At 39.7% G+C, this 20,426-nt stretch overlaps 1 protein-coding gene across 2 annotated transcripts in view; it reads right to left on the bottom strand.

The window, feature by feature from the left end:
- Positions 1-618: 618 nt before the first annotated feature.
- Positions 619-20,426, bottom strand: part of PRPF40A (pre-mRNA processing factor 40 homolog A) — a 202,727-nt gene continuing 182,919 nt past the window's right edge. For both annotated transcript variants that reach the window (XM_030210472.1, XM_030210473.1), the window contains exons 26-27: positions 7,307-7,456; positions 619-1,179 (exon numbers count right to left, since the gene is read on the bottom strand). In XM_030210472.1, the coding sequence (XP_030066332.1) occupies positions 1,087-1,179; positions 7,307-7,456 (243 nt within the window). In that variant the 3' untranslated portion in view covers positions 619-1,086. The remainder of the gene's footprint in view (positions 1,180-7,306; positions 7,457-20,426) is intronic.

Here is a 20,426-nt window from a genome sequence, read left to right as displayed (position 1 = left end):
TATATTCATTGTGGACATCCTTGACTGGCTAGGTATGCTCAAAGGTCTGGATTGAGAGCAACTGGCCTAGGGGGCGCTTTGTTGTTAAATTTTAATACCAAGAACAAAAGCCCTCCCCCCAAGGTGGGTTCATTCTGGACCATTGAGCACAGCATCTCATCTCGAGCACGTGGAAGAACATGGCAGTCTAATAAGCAAGGTTCATTCACAGAGGTATGAAGTTCAGATACCAACTCACTCAGGCTGACAACTGTTTCTAGAACAAGCCTTCATCACATGCACTGGCAACAGGTTGAATAATGTTATTGCTGACAGACTCAAAAATACTTTCTAAAAATTGTTTTAAATTTATTGAAGTTTGGGAGAATGTCTTTTGGTCCTAATGTCATTGCCTTTGACCAAAATCTCTCTCTCAAATTACAGAACTCACAATTTCTTATTTGTTGTTTCCATATGCAATGCATATTGAAAACAATTCCTAAAGTCCAAAATGATTAATGAATCATGCAATTTTGCCAATGTGGTTGACCTTCTTAACTACAGTATAGCACAACTGTCCCAAAATCCCTTATTCTGCTTGAACTACATTGACCACTGTAAATAAATACTAACACAAGCAAGAAGGCAATGTTTTAATCTGATAAAAAAATGTACAAAAATATTCCAATCAGAAAATGAAAAGAATGGTATCACAGAAATAATGTCTCAAAGGACAAAATAGGAATGAACATTAATAGTTTTCTTTTTTTTATTTATTTTGTTTTTAAAGAACTTTAACCAACACTGATTTTTTAGATGACCATATCACTTCAAATGTGGTGGCACATTCTGTACTAGGTCCGTAAGGCAACTTAATCATATTAAATTTACAGTTGGATTTGATGTTAATGTTAACATCTCAGAACAGATGCTGATATAATGCCCTCACAACAGCTGCCAGGTTTACAACAGCAGCTATTTTTTTAGGTTACAACCAGGCTTGTTTCAGTGGAACTTAATATTAGAAACTGTTTTCCAAACAATAACAAAAATAATCAGTTTTTCAATTAAATTTTATTGTAAACACATTTGGTATAATTAATGTTCTTATTGATCATCATCCAGTTGCTCCAAAAGGGTTCTTCTTCGGCTTTCTAATTCTCCTTCACTCAGCTCACTGCCTGATGTATCCCAATTGCCCTGCAAAGAAATGTAACCAATGACTATTATAGGTCCAGATATCTGTATGATCGAGAGTCCACTATTTCTGGTATCTTAAGTCCTCACCTGTGTGTATTGTGCTCTGTTTATGGCAGCAATATGTATTCAAGATGGAAATAAAAGGACATAATGTTCCATTGTGTGAAAAAGTATACAAGTTAATTTAGTGGAATCCATTATTTTAGTTCTTGCTTTGCACAGCATGCACACTGAAAAGTAGCCAAGCGAAATTTTTAACAGGTTCAAGTATTTCAGAACAAAGGTTACAGTTTTTTTTTTTTAAGCGTACAGAATTACAGCATTTCCTTAACCCCAATCACTAACAGTTTTTTTCAATTTCACTTCACAGATTCTCAGTTAGTGCTCATTCACAGGCAACAGTGAGTTATAAACCCATGGAATTACCACGGAAAATTAAGTATTAAGAGGAAAGCAGTCCTGAAGTGCCCAGTTTTTGCACAAATTGCATGTACATTGTTCTACAACTTTCACAGCCTTCCTCCTAGTACCTAATAATTGACATACATGGCACTTAGGAAGATATATTAAAACATGAAAATATTTTGTACAACATGTTGCTCTTTGTCTAACTGAATACAGATGAAAGATTAAAAAAAAAAAGCAAACAATTCCAACGTTAAATGAAGACGAACAAAAATCATACAAAAACGTGTCAACTTTCAGATCATTCTTCAAGCAACTTTACTCAGGGTGGATCAAGTGCATTATGCAGAATGTCATTCAGTATTTGAACAACCAGTTGACATTTATGAATAATAAAGGATTAACAGTGTAAATACATATCTACTAAAAGCAGTGTACCATAGAGAAACACAAAAAGCTTACATGTGTAGATGGTACAGTTTGAACTGGAAAAAAACCAGTTACATACACTTCCTAATTACTGGTTTTAATGCTCCCTCAGTCTTATTTCTAGGAATTCTCTTTTTCAGGTTTTTTTTTTTTTTAATATACTCCAACATAACTTTTTCTCATAATCACACAGAACATTTCCCAGTCTATGCCTCAGTTACTCAAATTATATTGTTTTACAGGTACAAGTGTGATGCTTACAATGGGGATTGGGCTAGGCCCTAATATAGATCGACATAGTGCCCCAATTTAATGAAATGACAGTGTCAGTGATAAACTAGACAGTACTTTCAAAAACTTAAAAAGAAATATCTGAACTAAACTAGGGAATCTAAATTATTCATTTTGCAGCAGAAATGTCACTAGTACAATGGATTATCATTTATAATAAATGCAGCGTAAAAACAGATATTTCCCTTTCTGCTAAAGCTGAGCACCATTTTTACCAGTTTTTATTTCCTATCAGCTCTTGAAAGGCTGGTTTCACTACATCCTTACATCTACAACCACACTCCTTACTGTATTCATAAACCATGTAATGACCACCTGTGGTTGACACAGAATACCACAGTCCTTTCACAAGCTTTTGGGAAAAAAAACAAATCTGGCTCAACAGGAATGTTTCTTACCCTGTCAATTCCTGCTCTATTACTTCTTCCAGCAGTTTGAACCAAATGGTTCTCTTCTGCAGCTGCATGCTTTGACAGCTGCATGCTTTGACAAACACTATCATATAAGATTAACATATTTTCAGCAAAAAAAGTTTGTAAGACATTTCCAGGGAAGTACATTAAAGGTGGTGGCAACATTTAGGCACCAAGAATGCATGTATATGACCAGAATATCTACACACATGGCAATATTCTGGGTGCACGCTATTCTATAAAATAGTGACTAAATGCAACAAAAGTTTCAAGGAGGATGTGTATAGGGGCACAGTGAGTGCAGCATGGGCAGAGTGCATGGTTATACATGCAAGTGATAGAATACTATAATTTGCATTTGCATGCGTTTTTCTGCAATCCGTATACACCTGCTCTGTGTATGCAGATATTTTACCTGTTAGGCTAGTAATCTCTAAAAGTAGATGCCTACTTTTCTTTATAGAATAGGCTCCAGATACTGGGTGCCTAAATATAGGCACTCCATTTATAGAATGGCCTCTTCATATTGTCCTTCCCTAGCTGAGTCACTTCCAAAGCATTATTAAACTTAAAATATGCAACATAACCATTCTGCATAAATCCCAAACACCGAAAAATCAGATCAATCAAGGTGGAACAAGTTGGGGCTAGAAACTGTATATAGATGGGTGGACTTATACTAGTGATAGGGGATGTTAAAACTGTTCATATACATCACTCAAACAATCCTGGATTTGGTCCTTAAGTTTCATTGCACATTGTGCTCCTGATAAACAATGAAGATTCCTCTCAGTTCCATCAAGGTCTTTATGTGGAACACCTCTTGCACTGCCCAAACCTAATGACCTGAAGACCAGTTCAAAGTGGCAAACCCTTTAAACTGACTTCTGTGCTGATGCATATATACTGAATCAGTCCTAGCTGTCCCTTAAGGTCAGTTGCAAGGCCAGAGCGCCCAAGATTTTCTTTGGCCAGGAGGTTGCCTGTTGAATGGTTGTAACAATTGTATCTCAACATGCCCAACAGATATGGTATTAAATTACAAATCAAAGAAAGATTCTATTAGGTTGTCAAAAACACTAGGTAACCTATATGGCACAGCCAAGATCGCAGCTCTCACATCAATAAGCAAAAGGGAGGGCCAGATGTTTCAGACAACTGGATCGGGGGAGACGAGAAAAAAAAACAGTGACAAGGCCTAGAACAGGCTAACAATGGAATGATGAGGCCACCACTGTAACAAAATTTAGATACGCTTCGGACAGATACAGGCTTAGCAACGAAAGGAAAAAGGTTAAGAGACCAAGAACAGATAATAGTAGGGAAGCTGCTGTTAGCTTAAATATGCAAATTTAAATACTCGTCTATCCAAATGGTAGAGAACCAGAGTGGCACTGGACACTTATCTGATCACGAGCTGGGTGGCAGCAGCAGTGCCAGCAGCCTCAACTGAACCAGCTGAAAGTTCTATATAAGCACAGGTTCATAATGTCCTCTAGCATGCATTTTCCTCTTAATACACTGACTCTGACTTGATGTACATATAAAAAACACAAGTAAAAATAAGTGCAAGCTGATAGAACTTTAGCAACGTAGCAGACAGTTCTTTCTATGCTAGGAGTACCTAGGCTCAGAGTTCTTAATGAAAAATGGAGAACAAAAATAAATCAATCATGGACCACAAAACAAAAAGAAAAATAAAATCCACTAGTTGAGTCAAAATAATATCCAAAAAAATGGAAATTTAAGTCGGTCCTACAACAAAAATCAAACAAACTCAATTGGCTTATGCAATTTGGTGCTCTCTCTCTCTCCTTCATATTTGCAACCACAAAGCATACATACTGCCTGTGAAGACCATTCTTTCCTCTCGTGATATCCCACTTAAACAATAAAATAAGCTCCTGTGATAGCTGTTAAATATTTTAAATCATAGAAGTCTGGACAAGTTGGATCCCTTACTCAATGCCCGACACTCTCCAGCTGAAGGAGATGACTGCCATAAGGTTATAGCTAGTAAAGGAATATCTGAGTCCTACCTGCCGGATGCTGTACTTCCTGAAGATAATTGTTGCTGTTAAGAGTTCCTGGGCAAACAATTCCTTCAGATAACTGCTGCAACTAGGTGCATACAGACAGCCCTGCTTACATCCTCTAACAATACTTCTTCATGATTTTTTAGGCTGATTAATAAAATAAAATTTCTTTTGAAGAATTTTGAGGGTTAGGTTTCGGTTGGCAAGTGATTAATGCTATACAGTAGGCTCAAGGATTTGTGATAGCTGTGCGCTATGGGAGACCCAATAGCCTGGCCATTGATATAAATCTGATGCCTCCGTTCCCTTCTTTTCCCGTTTTTTTGCTTAAGTTGAAGTTATTTTTTCCCCAACTTCGCAAGATCTTTTGTTCCCTTTTCACTTATAATTATCTATGTGGAACATTAGCTGCCATTACTCAGTGAGGATTGTCCCCCTTGTTTTTCACTGATAGTACACCCTCTAATAAGGTAAACATCTCCTCCAGGTCCTAGCTACAGAACAGTCTCTATAGGCCAGATTAATCACTTCCTTAAACCTCAAGCCTGATGTTTCCAAATGATACAAAGAAAAGGGATATGCGAGGGTCTCACTAATATCCCAGAATAATGCCATAACCTCAGAAATCTTCATTAGCACATGGTTTGCACCAAGGGAACATTAAGAAAATGCATCTTGTTGAGGTCTCAATTGAAGGAGAGTAGAAATGCTCATTGTGGTAGGATGGTATCATCAGCTAAACCCCCAGAAGTTATGCAATGATTTGATGAAGGAAACACAGTACTCCAAAGCTCATCACAGATGCATTAAGGTAGTGCAATAAATGCTGGTCACAGCCTGCATTTATGTCTGTGTATCACAGTGTACTAACATGGCAACCATGCTACTAAATCAGAGGTCTAAAAATGATTGATCTTTTTCTTGGTTAACAGCCCCTTGAGTGATTTCCACATAAGTGCATTTATCACTTGAAAAAGACAGATTAACTATTATTTCCTTTTTTCAAGAAGTATAGCAAACATAGCACCAATCTGTAATAAATAGTACTGTAGTGTTAGGTCTGGGCTATGGCATTAAAGCTTCAACTTTTGGGGGTGTGACAGATTGAAAAAGAATATATGAGGTAGCATGAGATGGATCCAGCAATACCTGCCTTACTATAACTCAGGAGTAGAGGATCTCAGTTAAGGTGCAGTGATGGCAAACTGTGATCTCACATATACTACATAATACAAAAAAAACAAAAGCAATTCTGCTGCCCTTACATGAGTGCATTAAGTTGATCCTTGCATCATCCCAATCCAAAAAAACAACGAGGAGCTGTAGCAAACAGAAGATTATTCAACCACCTATCTACCTTTGACACAGAAACAGACTGACAGCAAATCAGGATCAGGTGGTCATTTAATGTGCCCAGTCCTGTTCCAATACTACAAAGTCTATCTGAACCCACACTTCATCCTCATATCCTGTTACTTAAGATGTCTTCTGTTCTCTTGAATTCTTGTTAGTGTTTTGGTCTTTAAACCACATGTCCACCATTCTTCTGTGAACAAATATTTCCTTATGCTACTACTCCACCCCATGCCTCCTTCCTTCATCTCCCCACCAACCCCTCAAATGGTTTTTTACTAGAACTTCCTTTCCATTGAAAAAGTCTTACTTCTTGCGCATTAGACATTTGTATACCTCAAAAACATAACTATCATATCTTGGTCTCCCTCTAGGTACACATATTTAGATCTTTGACTCCTATTTCACAGACTGTGGTGCAGGTTCTGCATAAATTGTGTGCCCTAGCCTGGACTGTCTCTACTGCTATTGAACCAGAATGCAAGAGACCAGTGAGCGATTGAATAGGTGTCAGGGGAAGAGAGCATGTGATGTGGATTTGTAGTTCGAGTGAATTTATCAGCTGTGGCTCAAGATGGCAAAAGGTTAAGAACTGTTGGGGCTAAAGTCCTACTGTCTAGAGAACATAAAAATTCTACCTTTAATACACTGATCTATATATAATGAAAGCACTGGCTTCTATAAAATAAGAATTTAAAAATACTAGAATGTCTCTCTGAGAGCTCTCCTTTGCCATTTATTTTTTGGGCAAGTGGCCTGCCTGGGGAGAGATATGCTTTAAGTCCAAGGTTAATGGTATTTTGTAGTTTGCAGTCTACAATCATAAATGAATCGAATTATTCCAATAAAAAAAGGTGTCACCTACAGCATGTTTGTTGACCTTTATTTCTATGTATCTAAGTGGACCTACAAGGCAACCACACTACTTTATTTACGTTATTACATAAAACATTGCTCCCCTCTTAATAAGAAACAATATGACGTGGCCAGAAAGAATCTGGCACCAGATACCAAACTTCTTTTAATATGTTTTATCATTGACACTACCTTTATAATTGCTAAAATAGTCCCCATGCCAATTTTTTTTTTTAGTGGCGAGGTATGGTCAAGGATGTTAGATGGGTGAGCCATCTGACAAAATGGGTAAAACCATTGCCTTCTGAAAAGTCTTTCCCGTTGACAGTTACACTAAAAACTTACAGAATCTTTTCCAGTTCGTTTTTTTGGAGATTTATGTCTAGAATCTGATCTTTGTTTAGCACGTTCCTTTTCATTTTCCTTATCCTTTTCTCTCTCTCTCTCTTTTTCCTTTTTGTCTTTTTCTCGTTCACCATCTGATTCAGGAGAATCCTACAGCCACAAAAACAGACAGAAGAATAAAAGAATGAGTTTACAAATATTACATTACAAGGTCCAAAATAGTCTCATTGGCCTTTTTCAATGGAAAGGAAGTTCTAGTAAAAAGTGATAACACTCAGAGTTGTCTTACTTTTATGAACAGTGAATTCACCACCCTACTTACAGTACTGACATGTTTCAATGAAACAAATCCTAAGAACTTCACCATGGATCTCTGCATAGATGGGATTGCGTTATTCATATCAGAATTTCCAAAAGTGATAGGCTCTCTTGAACTTTGCTGTACAATCACAGAAATGGTACACAGAAATCTGGTACCAAGTTTAGACAAATAGTTCATCATAGAGAGCCATAAATAAAGAATAATACTGGATAGCATCCTAGAATGTTCGTTTAATACAACACCTGCTTTTTTTCTTTTTGCACCTCTGTACCATAATGTAATCTGCCTTGAGAAAATTCAAATAAATATAGTAAAGTTTACTATGAAAATATAGTATAGCGTTTGTCATGTTAAAGATCATATATACATGCATACAAGGGAAAAATGATAAATACACTGTAAAGGAGAAGGTACCATGACAAGCCTTGAAACAGGTATTTTTCTTACATTGCAAAATTCTTCAGGCACACAAGTGAGTAATTTAACAAAAATACTTATATCCCACCCTGCCAATCAATGATAGTACATGTCATCACAAAGTGCCAGGACATAACAGCTCCCTCAGATCATACTCCACATACCTTGGCTTAGGAGTGAGGTTCATTACTATCATGGTACATGAATAAAAATCCATTTGGAGAAACTGCCCTCAGGGAAGCTATCTTTGGCACAATGCAAGGTTTACAGCAAGCATTACCACTAAATTTGAGAGACTGAGATCATACTCCACATACCCTGGGCTTAGGAGTGAGGTTCATTCCTGTCACTGTACAAAACTAACCCACTTGGAGAAACTGCCCCCACAGAACTAAGTGCACAGTGCTGAGCATGGATGGCTCTTCATATATGTAGAGGTCTCCCTAGTCTCAGTTTTATAGCTCAAGAAGGAATGTAGCTCTTGGGAAAGGGAAGGCATTGTGTGGCTCATTAATCCTGCTATCTATGGAAAACCCGAGAGACTTTGCTTTTCCACTGACAAGTAGGATTGAATCAAATACATAAGCGAATGAGTCAGTCCAAAGCTCAGGGCTACTTAGTACTGTAAATAATTTGTTTGTTTTCCAGGAACATCCTGTTCACAAACATGGAATAACAGAGAGGAAGCTTTGCATTTTTGGTGCTGGCAAACAGGTCTATTTGAGAAGTGCTCCAGGCCTGAAAAATGTCCTGTAAAGGTTTGATGGTTCAGAGAACATTCATGAGTCTGAAGACCTGTGCAAAGCTTCTCTGCTATCTGGTTCTGATTGCCAGAGATATTAAGTGGACTGAATTTGTATGTAATGAGAAATTGCAATGTCAAAAACCTGTGTTGCTTCCAGACATATACAAAGAGAACTCGTATCTCTGAAGATACTAAACATGGCTATCTGTATTAAAACTGACTGAACCCAAAGATGAGGTACAAACACTTGGCAGGAGTAAAATATCACCCTGAGCGCCAGATGATTAAGGTGGAGAATTCACTTGGCTTGTGACCAGGTGCCCTTCATAAGCCAAGAGCTCCAACTGATGTCAGAAATGTCTATTACAAGGCCGGAATAGTCTAGTGGAGCAGAGTGGACACCTCTTTTCAAGTTAAGAGGTGAAATCCACCAATGTAATATGGCCCAAAGTGAAGACAATAGATTAATTGTGGCAGGGGCAGGGCACATGGATTCCACCAGGATTTGAAAATATATACAACATGGTCTGCAGCAGTCATATGACTTAACATCTGTAAATAGGTTCTGCCCATGACCGCTGAGGGCCACCAAACCTTCTTGACATAATGCATGTTTCAGGCTTCTGTCTTGTGGGGAAAAAAACAAAAAGCTTTCCATTTGATCCACGTCCAGAATAGCTCCTAGGAATGAAACTTGTTTATAAGTTAAAGTGTTTACTTGTCTAAGTTGATAAGAAAAACCAGGCCTTCAAGGACATCTATTGTTTTGTTTCTAAGGGAAACAAAGGTTCAAGGAAGCGGGCAGAAGCCAGTAATCAGGATTATTAAAAATTTATGAGGCATATAATTAAAAGCCTGTAGGCCAAAACAAAGAGGAGAAATCTATTGGCAATGGCCAGTGTCTGGAAGGAATCAAATATTTTCTGCAGTTGAGATGGACTGTAATGTGTGTATTGGCATCCTTGACATCTAGAGTACAGCCATTCTCCTTTCATCGAGTGCAAAAGGGTGAAGGGAAGAATGCTGATTAGAACTTTTCTTTCTATAGGAAGAAGCTGAGATCCCTATGGACTTAAACAGGCTGCAATTTTCCTAGCTTCTTTAAATTAGGAAGTATCTGGAATAGAAGTCCCAATTGCTTTCCTGAGGTGGAATAATTGCATTTGACTGAATGTGGGGTATAACTTCTTCCAGTAACAGGCTGGCATGGGTTCAAGATAGTTGAAACCCTTGTAGGGGTCTTTCTGGTGGAAGTGAGAAATCTGGGATGGTAGCTCCTTTTCTTCCATGCAACCCCTAGAGGTAGGCCAGGATGTATATGCTAACTGGTTGTGGTACGACAAGACAGTCAAAAAGAAGACAACAGCTTCTACTGCACATCTGTAGCCTGGTTGCTCTCTTTCTTGCTGCTAGGATCTGACAAAAGATAAAGCTGGGCTTGCTGTAGGCTGTCTGGAAACAGGAATAAAAATGATCTTGCAATAGTAAACGTTTCTGCAATAACGGCTTATTATACAGACAATACAGATGGTGGAGCTAATGCGGAGAGGTGTAGTAATGTAGAATAATAATTCTTGATGGTGTTTACAGTCTCCTGAATCTTACTTCCAAAAAGGGAATCACTGGTGCAAGGTGCATCGGCTTACCTATTATGAACATCTTCACAGAAGCACAAAGCATGCAGCTATGCAAGTCTGACAGAAATGGTACAAGCTTACACTAGATTCTCAAACAGGTGTTGAATACAATCTTATGCTGTATGCATAAGATACTTTCCACACTCAACTGGTTTCACAAGAATTTCTGCAAGTTCAGACTACAAATTGGAAAAATTGTGTGCATATGTTGAACCATGTAGAGTTAACTAGTTGCAATCCATGCATACAACATTGCACCCTGAAATACCTGTTATTATAAATTGTCCAACAAGTTTGAATCTTTACCAGGTGGTATGTTAGAAAATGATCTGCACTTTTTTGTCTCCATCATTGAAATCTGACTACTACCCGAGGACAAGAAAGCTGGACCTTATTAAATTTAGGTGTTGGTTGTACCTGTTGTCCACCTTTTTTTTTTTTTTTTTAAATATACAGGCTGAATTGTAAGTGAGATTTTCCACAAATGTTGCTCATTTAAGATGCCTTGTACTGGAATGGCTACTGTGATCTTTGATACTTTTGTAAATTTCAAGAGGTCGCATATTTGATCGAGGTTCTGCTTCCTGCTCTTACACAAATTGCACCTCTTTGTGTTGAAGACATCTCAAATAAGAGTTGGGAGAGAATTTCTGTTAAAATGTTGAAGATTCCAGCTCAGTGAGATCAGAATCTGGGTAATCATCCAGTTCATATTTAAAAAGAGACAAAATGCAGTGGAGGAAATGGTAGAAAGTGCTCTTTTTGCAGTCTGAAATTAGATGTGGACAGTAGAGACACTATTATATCTCCGGATGAATGGGTTCTCTTTGTGCAGGGGTAATGGCACTGTTCTCAATTCCTCATACTGGACTAGAAGATCTTTATAGTAGCCCTTAACCGTGTTAAGCATCTTTAGTAGAAACAGACGCAGCTGTCACGTAACGCCTTAGTGCTAACCCCTAGCGCCCACCTGAGATTAATCTTGTGGCCATCTGGAGGGTCTTACCCAGCACTACCCAGGCCCACTTGTGCCTATCCTCTGGATGGGTCCCGCTTGCCTCTGGACGAATTCTCACCTGCCAGTTATTTCCCAGGGGGTCTGGTTGGGTCCCACCCATGGACTGGAGAACACAAACTGCAAGGTTCCACGTTAGGAATCACCGACCAAGAAAGGGATCTCGGCGTCATTGTTGTTGATATTGTCATTGTCTGCTTAGTGTGCTGCAGCGGCTCAGAAAACAAATAAAATGTTAGGTATTATTAGGAAAGGAATGGAAAACAAAAGTGAGGTTGTCATAATGCCTTTCTATCGGTCCATGGTGCGACTGCACCTTAAATATTGTGTTCAATTTTGGTCGCCGCATCTCAAAAAAGATATAGTGGAATTAGAAAAGGTACAGAGAAGGGCAACGAAAATGATAAAGGGGATGGGACGACTTCTCTATGAGAAAAGTCTGAAGTGTCTAGGGCTCTTCAGCTTGGAGAAGAGAAGGCTGAGGGGAGATATGATAGAGGTCTATAAAATGAGTGAAGTGGAATGGGTAGACGTGAATAATTCGTTAACTCTTTCCAAAAATACTAGGACTAGGGGGCATGCGAAGAAGCTACAAAGTAGTAAATGTATTTATTTAATTAGATTATGCACACACCTTTTTCAGTAGTAGCTCAAGGTGAGTTACATTCAGATACACTGGATATTTCTCTGTCCCAGGAGGGCTCACAATTTAAGTTTGTACCTGAGGCAATGGAGGGTTAAGTGACTTGCCCAAGATCACAAGGAGCAGCAGTGGGATTTGAGCCAGCCACCTCTGGATTGCTAGACCAGTGCTCTAACCACTAGGCCACTCCTCCACTCTAAACTTATGAAACTCTGTAAGCAGGGGTAGAGCCATGAATGAGCCTGGGTGGGCAAAGTCCCTCCACTTTGGAGTCAGACCTAAACAATCAGTGAGTGGCAGCAGCACAGACAATTGTCAAGAGACCTCAAGGTGATGACATTTGTGCTGCGTTGGCCCACTCAAGTTAAACTCAGGAGCCACCAAAAACGTATTTCTGGCTACCCACTGACTGTAAGGCTGCCAGTATAACTTAGCAGGCCCTGTACAAGCACCTTGAGTTTGAAATTATAAACACAGATTCATTATACTGAAAAAGTTACAAAGTAATCCAAATCCAGCTGAATTGGAACGGAAATATTTTCAAAACTAGAATCTTATCATAATTTTCTTTATGTAGTTCAGGCTTCTAGACGTATATATTTAATAAGATCAGGAAGCCAATACACAGAACTGTCTGAATCGGAGAAACTTTTTCTTCACTCAATGTGTAATTAAACTTTAGAATTCGTTGCCAGAGAATGTGGTAAAGGCGGTTAGATTAGTGGAGTTTAAAATGGGTCTGGACTGATTCCTAAAGGTAAAGTCCATAGACCATTATCAAATTGACTTAGGGAAAATCCACTGCTTATTTCTGGGATAAGCAGCATAAAATGTATTCAGCTTTTTTGGGATCTTGCCAGGTATGTGTGACCTGGATTGGCCACTGTTGGAAACAGGATGCTGGGCTTGATGGACCTTTGGTCTGTCCCAGTGTGGCAATACTTATGTACGCTGCTTTCTGTCTTGAAATTCCATAGATATAACATAGTTTGTGTCATTTAGGCACCACACAACCTTGTAAGGTCCCGCTCAGTTACCCTGAAATTTAATCTGACATACTGGAATTAAAACAAGTACCTGCTGGCCCTCATAAAACTGTTTCAGGCTTTACAATCAGGTGTCTTTTGCTTAGTCTGGGCTGCCTGTAAGTCATCTCTAACAAAGCCCACAAAGTCTTTTAATCTCTGCCGCATATTGACCACATATTCAATTACACGGGTATCAGAGGTGTTAATCTTCCTTTCCCAATGTTCACTTATTAGGTCAAAGAGCCCTCTCACCCTCCGACCAAATAGCAGCTTGAAAGGAGAGAATCCGGTACACTCCTGGGGTACTTATCTATTTGCAAACAATAGGCAGGGCAAGTACCTTTCCCAGTCCCCTGACTCCACAAAATTCTTTAACATATGCTTTAATGTCCCATTAAATCTCTCCACCAACCCATTAGTCTTAGGGTGACGTGTGGTACAGACAGATTTTACTCCAGTGTGTCCAAAGATTTTGGATCAGCTCAGACAAACTGTACCCCTTGATCAGAGAGTATTTCTTGTGGATAACCTACCCGGGAAAATATTTTTAACAACGTAGTGGTAACTTTCTCTGCTTCTACTGAAAATAAAGCTACTGATTCCAGCACCAGCTCTAGTCATAATAAAGTCATGCTAGACCCAGTGTCCATGAGCTCAGTTACCTGGGTCCGATTCTCAATTACTGGGGAGCGATAGTGTTGCAGAAACACATCTGCTTTCTTGCTTGGAACTAGAACTGCCCACGAAAGCTGCCAGCTTCAGGGCAGAAACTAGAATGCTCCTCAGTGCATGCTTGGGGCAATCTGCTTTGAAATGTCCTGTGCACCGGTAACAAGGATACTCTCGTGCCTTAGGTTTTTGTGCAAAATTGGAACGTTTGCCGACAGTCTCCAAGATTGCAGGAATATCTCACTTAGGGCTCTGACTGCCCTTAGATCCCAGCTGTTGTAGACACCCGACTTTGACACCAAACCACCACCGCCCAAACACACGAACCCCCACGATCACATACACCGACGAAGACACATGGCACGCAATACTGAATAAAACAAACTGCAAGTATACACCTGCAAGTATAGACTCTCCTTGAAAAACTCTTTTCACACAACAATACAATGATTTATACTCATTTGATACTGCTTGATACTACATTTACTTAATGCTTAATTGCCCATACTGCTCGAAGTTGACATTGCTTAATGTTGATACTGCTTGATGTTCACACAAAGTTGCTTAATATACGCTAAATGCTGATACTGCTTGATGTTCACACAAAACTGCTTAATATATGCTTATATATGCTTGATACTACATTTACTTAGTGCTTAATTGTCCATACTGCTCGAAGTTGGCATTGCTTAATGTTGATACTGCTTGATGTTCACACAAAATTGCTTAATATATGCTTATATATGTTTAATATTGATACTGTGTAATGTTCACACAAAACTGCTAATATATGCTTATACATGCTTAATGTTGATACTGCTTGATGTTCACACAAAATTTCATTCACTAACACCACAAGGCATTACCAACCATTACCAAAAACAGTCAACATGAATATCAACAAATTGCTCATGATAATCTACTTCCTCCCCCTAATCTACTACGCATGGACTACTCCCAATATAAACAACAATCTACCCACAGCACACAAACCCTATGGACAACCCAATTACAGCTCACCAGTCCAAAAAATAACCAACTAAAAGGAAAAACAAACACATTCAGAAATAACCAACAGAAAGGGAAGAAAGGACACAACAGAACCAGATACCAAGAAAATATAATAGTAAAAATTAACACTACCATGTCCCAAACTGAACCTTATCGACCAATCCAAATGGGATACGTAAACGCCAGATCAGTAGTAAATAAAACAGAGATTATAACAGATTGGATCACCACAGAATCTTGACCTCCTATTCATCACTGAAACCTGGATTCATGACCTCAAAGACTCCATAATCTTAGATCTATGTCCACCAGGATACAAAATTACCCACTGGACAAGAAACGGAAAAAGGAGGAGGAGGAATAGCCATAATATACAAATGCGAGTTCACCATCACAGCCATAGCCAAATCCATTTTACCACAACTTGAAATCGCCTCAGTAAGAATTAATCACCCTAACTTGCAGGAACACCTTAACGCAGTCTTGCTCTACAGACCACCAGGCAACTGGCAAGACTCCCAAACACACTTCATGGACTTTACCTCGAACACACACCTGTGTCTCCACCTCAAATCTTATCATAATAAGAGATATCAACCTACACCTTGAAGATCTTAACTCCACAAGCACCCAAGAATGCGAAGAATTCCTACAACTATGGGATCTTCATAGGACAAACACGCAGCCAACTCAAATCAAAGGACACACACTAGACATTGTTATACACAAATTTGATCCCGACACAAACCTTATACTAACAGACACAAAATGGAAACCCGCACTATGGTCCGACCACTATAAAGCAAACATCTCCCTCCAATGGCGAACGAAAGACTCACCGAATAAACAAGACCGAAAAACCTATACCACGAGAGGAAAAATAGACCTGGTAATATTCTGGCAACAGATCTACTATAACGAATGGACAATAAAAGCAGATACAATCCAATTCCTCTTAGAATGGGACGACAGATGCAGATCCATATTAGACAACATTGCTCCAATCCAAACTAGAACCTCACATAGAAAGAATTCATAGCATGGTTCAATGAAGAGCTGAAAAAACTCAAAACACAAGTTAGAAGGTTAGAACGCGCATGGAATAAAAAGAAAGACGACCCTACACTTAACACCTGGAAACAACTCCAAAGAAAATACAAATATACCATAAGACAGACTAAAAGATTATATTACAAAACTGTAATTGGACCAAACTACAAGGACACACATAAACATTTCCAACTTGTGAATAAACTACTAGATACTACACCAGTCACAACCAACAGCAAAGACACACCGGGAGCAGACAATTACTACTACTACTATTTAACATTTCTAAAGCGCTACCAGGGTTGCGCAGCGCTGTACAATTAACAAAGAAGGACAGTCCCTGCTCAAAGGAGCTTACAACGAGAAACTTCAACGAGAAAATCGTACAACTGTGACATAAGATACCTGTCAGTACCATTGAATATGATGAACTCCTTGACTGTCTAGACCGAGTCCCTGGCATTTACCCAGCAGACAGAACCTGGACCAACTTCGAGACACTGTCAGAGGATATCATCTCCCAAACGCTCAAAAAATATGCCAATTCTCATTGCAAACTAGACATATGCCCAAACAACCTTATGACATCTGCTCCTCAACAATTTATAACAGACATTACGAAACACTTGAATTACATGTTACAAAATGGACTCTTCCCCGAAGGAGAAAGGAAACATTCTACTCACCCCCATACCTAAAGACGCAAAGAAAAGAGCCAGTGAACTAACCAACTATAGGCCAGTAGCATCCATTCCCTTAATAACCAAACTAACGGAAGGGTTAGTGACCAAATAACTCACAAACTACTTAAATAAATACTCAATACTCCACGACTCCCAGTCAGGATTTCGGTCTAACCACAGTACTGAAACAGTACTAGTTACTCTCATGACCAAATTCAAACGATTGCAACTGGAAAGAACATACTACTTGTACAATTTGACATGTCAAGCGCTTTCGACATGATTGACCACGGAATACTACTACATATCCTTGAGTACTTCGGAATTGGAGGTAACGTTCTCAATTGGTTCAAGGGATTCCTAACCACACGATCATACCAAGTGACATCTAACTCAATTACTTCAGCCTGAATGCGGAGTCCCACAGGGATCCCCCCTCTCGCCGACTCTATTCAACCTAATGATGCTACCCTTAGCCAAACTATTATCAAACCAAAACCTCAACCCATACATATACGCAGACGACGTAACGATCTACATCCCATTTAAACAAGATCTAAAGGAAATTTCCAATGACATCAACCAATGTCTCCAGATCATGCATTCATGGGCGGATGCATTTCGGCTGAAACTTAAAGCAGAAAAAACCCAATGCCTAATACTATCCTCTCAACATAAGAACAAATTCACCGCCATCAACACACCAAATCTGAACCTTCCAATTTCGGACACCCTAAAAATTCTTGGAGTTACCATCGATCGACACCTAACACTAGACAGCCACGTGAAAAACACAACCAAGAAGATGTTCCATTCAATGTGGAAATTAAAAAGAGTAAGACCATTCTTCCCAAGGACTGTTTTCCGTAATCTGGTACAATCAATGGTGCTCAGTCACCTAGACTACTGCAACGCGCTCTACGCCGGCTGTAAAGAGCAAATAATCAAGAAACTTCAAACAGCCCAGAACACTGCAGCTAGACTCATATTCGGCAAAACAAAATATGAAAGTGCTAAACCTCTACAAGAAAAACTACATTGGCTCCCCACTCAAAGAACGAATCACGTACAAAATATGCTCCCTAGTCCACAAAATCATTCACGGAGACGTACCAGCCTACATGTCAGATCTGATACTACTACTACTTAACATTTCTAGAGCGCTATTGATAGACCTACCACCCAGGAATGCCAAAAGATCATCCCGCACATTCCTTGATCTGCACTTCCCCAACTGCAAAGGTCTAAAATACAAACTAATGCACACGTCAAACTTTACTTACTTGAGCACACAGTTATGGAACGCATTACCGTGCAACTTAAAAACGACTGCCGAACTAATGAACTTCCGCAGACTGCTGAAGACCCATCTCTAACAAGGCATACCACAAAGATCAACCAAATGTGAACATACACAACTCCTCCACATATATTCAGAACTGTTTTACAATATCTGCTGTTATACTACTATCATGTTTCATCATTATCATGTTGCCCAAGATCCTTCTGTAAAACTAAATGTCTATTTTCTAGTATATTTCCACTATTCATGATGTATTGTAAGCCACATTGAGCCTGCAAAGAGGTGGGAAAATGTGGGATACAAATGCAATAAATAAATAAATAAATATGGATTGGCTCTTTGCCAACCAGGGATGGTTAGCTACAAAGTATCAGCTAACTTAGCTACAAAGTATCAGCTAACTTAGCCTCCTTCTCAGGAGTACAGAGCTGGTGATATTGGACATGCTCCCTTACCTCTGGTCGACAGTGCTGTTGAAACTGCTCTAAGATCATCAGGTTTCGGCAATCCTCTAGGGTGTTAACCTTGACTCCACTGAGCCACTGATAGTGCTGGTATCTTTGTTGGAGCAAAAACATGCTGTGGGTATCATCTGCCCCCTTTTACAAAGTCCAAAATTGTAGTCTATGAGGCATATTTTCAAAGCACTTAGCCTTCCAAAGTTCCATAGGTTTCTATGGAACTTTGGAAGGCTAAGTGCTTTGAAAATATGCCTATATATGTCTCAGGGGTAATGAACGGTTCAACAAAGTCTTGCGCACCTCCTCAAACTGAGAGCATGTCTCCATGGACAGTTTTTTGAATGCCTCGAGTGCTACCAGTGAGCTTTCTTCCACGATAACACACCCAGTCTTTCCTGGGAATCTCATTGAGATGGCAAATTTTTTCAAAGGCACTTAGATATTCATCAATGTAACCTTGGGTATCATCAAACTGTGCAAACAAGTTGGGGCCAATCCAGGTGGTGGATTCAGCCTCTGGCTTTGGAGAAGAGGATGGGCTGGAGCCTTGGATACAGGCCATTTCCATCTCCATTTTGTGCAGTTGGAATTCAAGCTGCTGTTGGTCTTCTCGTTCCTCTTGCACTGCTGCCGTTGCTCTACTCGTTCCTCTTGGTGCTGTCACTCTTCCATGTAGATCCACTGGATTTCAGCTGGTGAGGCATCTGGCCCTGCCCACAGGGAGTTCAGTCTTCCTCCAGGAGTGGGACTCCCAAGAGAAACCAGGTCAGGAGCAGGGCTGTTAGCCCATCACCCATTCGCTTGGGAGACAGAAATACTGAACATTCCATGTGGCATAATACCTTTAAGAGGCAAATCACTTGAGAACTATTTTCATTCTATCTCCATTTGCTGGTAGATGGACCCAATCCCATTGGTATGGACTGATCTGATAGGATGCTATGGAAAGAGGAGCTAAATATTCCACCTCAGAGATAGTCTCCAATCAACAACTTGTTGTTGAATAATCTACTTGTAGAAGCTGAGAAGCTTAAAGAGATCCAGCAGAGCTTAACTGGAGACTTTGAATGGTGATGAGAACGCAGGAGAAGAACAAACTCTGGAGAAGATGGCTCCAGAGGCACAGAAGCAGAAAAACTCAGACATAGTACCTGCAGATGTAGAAGGCAGTGAATTCTGAGAAGACATGGCCACAGAGGGCTGAGGCAAGTAGGAGCACTGTTTAACTGTCTCAGCAGCCACGAGAGAAAAAGGAAGTGGATCCGCAAGTGTCCCAAATAGGAAATAAAATTTAAAGGAACACCCAACCATTTATAGAAATAAAGCTGCCAAACACTTCTCTGTCCAAGTTACTGCTATTTGCAAGGAGAAACAACCCTTTAAAATTAGTCACACTAGCAGAAAAATCTGCTTCAAGTGCCTCTTCCTCTTTTTTTTTAATGTTCTGTGGGGAAGGAGAATGCGGAAAGTGTCAGGATACAAGTTGGGGGGGGGGGGGGGGGGAGACCTGGCACCTGTACCCCCTAAAGCCAGCATCGCTCAGCCTAGGCACCCCCAAGCTCTATGAAATTGGGACACCCAGAACAGGAGCTGTAGTGCAAATGAAACCACGAGCTTGTGTACAACCATCCATCGCCAGCTGGAGATAGAAACTAACAAGAAAGCATACCATCCTACAGGACAGAGTTCAGTTCAGTGCTCTCTATCTCCACCTGCTGGTAGATGGTCACAACATACATGTCTCTGGATTTATCTGCTGCAGATGCTAAGGAAACCTACTATACCTGAATGCAACTCACTTTGCACTATAAATGAAGGCAGGAGCCAAATCCATAAATAATAAAGTTGATAACAACAAAACATTTGAAGGAAGCCAGGCTGCAAAACCCTGGTCCCAGGGTGATCACTACAATGACTCAATCGATTTTTGTTTTGGTGGTGATTGGGGGAGTGGGGTAAGGGGGAGAATTTAAACAGAACACAAAACCCTAGCAGTTTGAAAGGATGCTCATGGTACTGGATCTCATCTTTGTTCCAAGTGATTTCCACTGAAAAGCAGCAGGAGAGAACTGCTGGGTAAAAAAAATTATCAATCATAATATAAATACATTACAAAGCTATCACACATTGAGTAAA

This window comes from Microcaecilia unicolor, chromosome 7 (genome assembly GCF_901765095.1).
Source record: "Microcaecilia unicolor chromosome 7, aMicUni1.1, whole genome shotgun sequence".
NCBI lineage: Eukaryota > Metazoa > Chordata > Amphibia > Gymnophiona > Siphonopidae > Microcaecilia > Microcaecilia unicolor.
The sequence above is the reverse complement of the archived record's forward strand: the minus strand, read 5'-3'. Positions and strand labels throughout refer to the sequence as shown.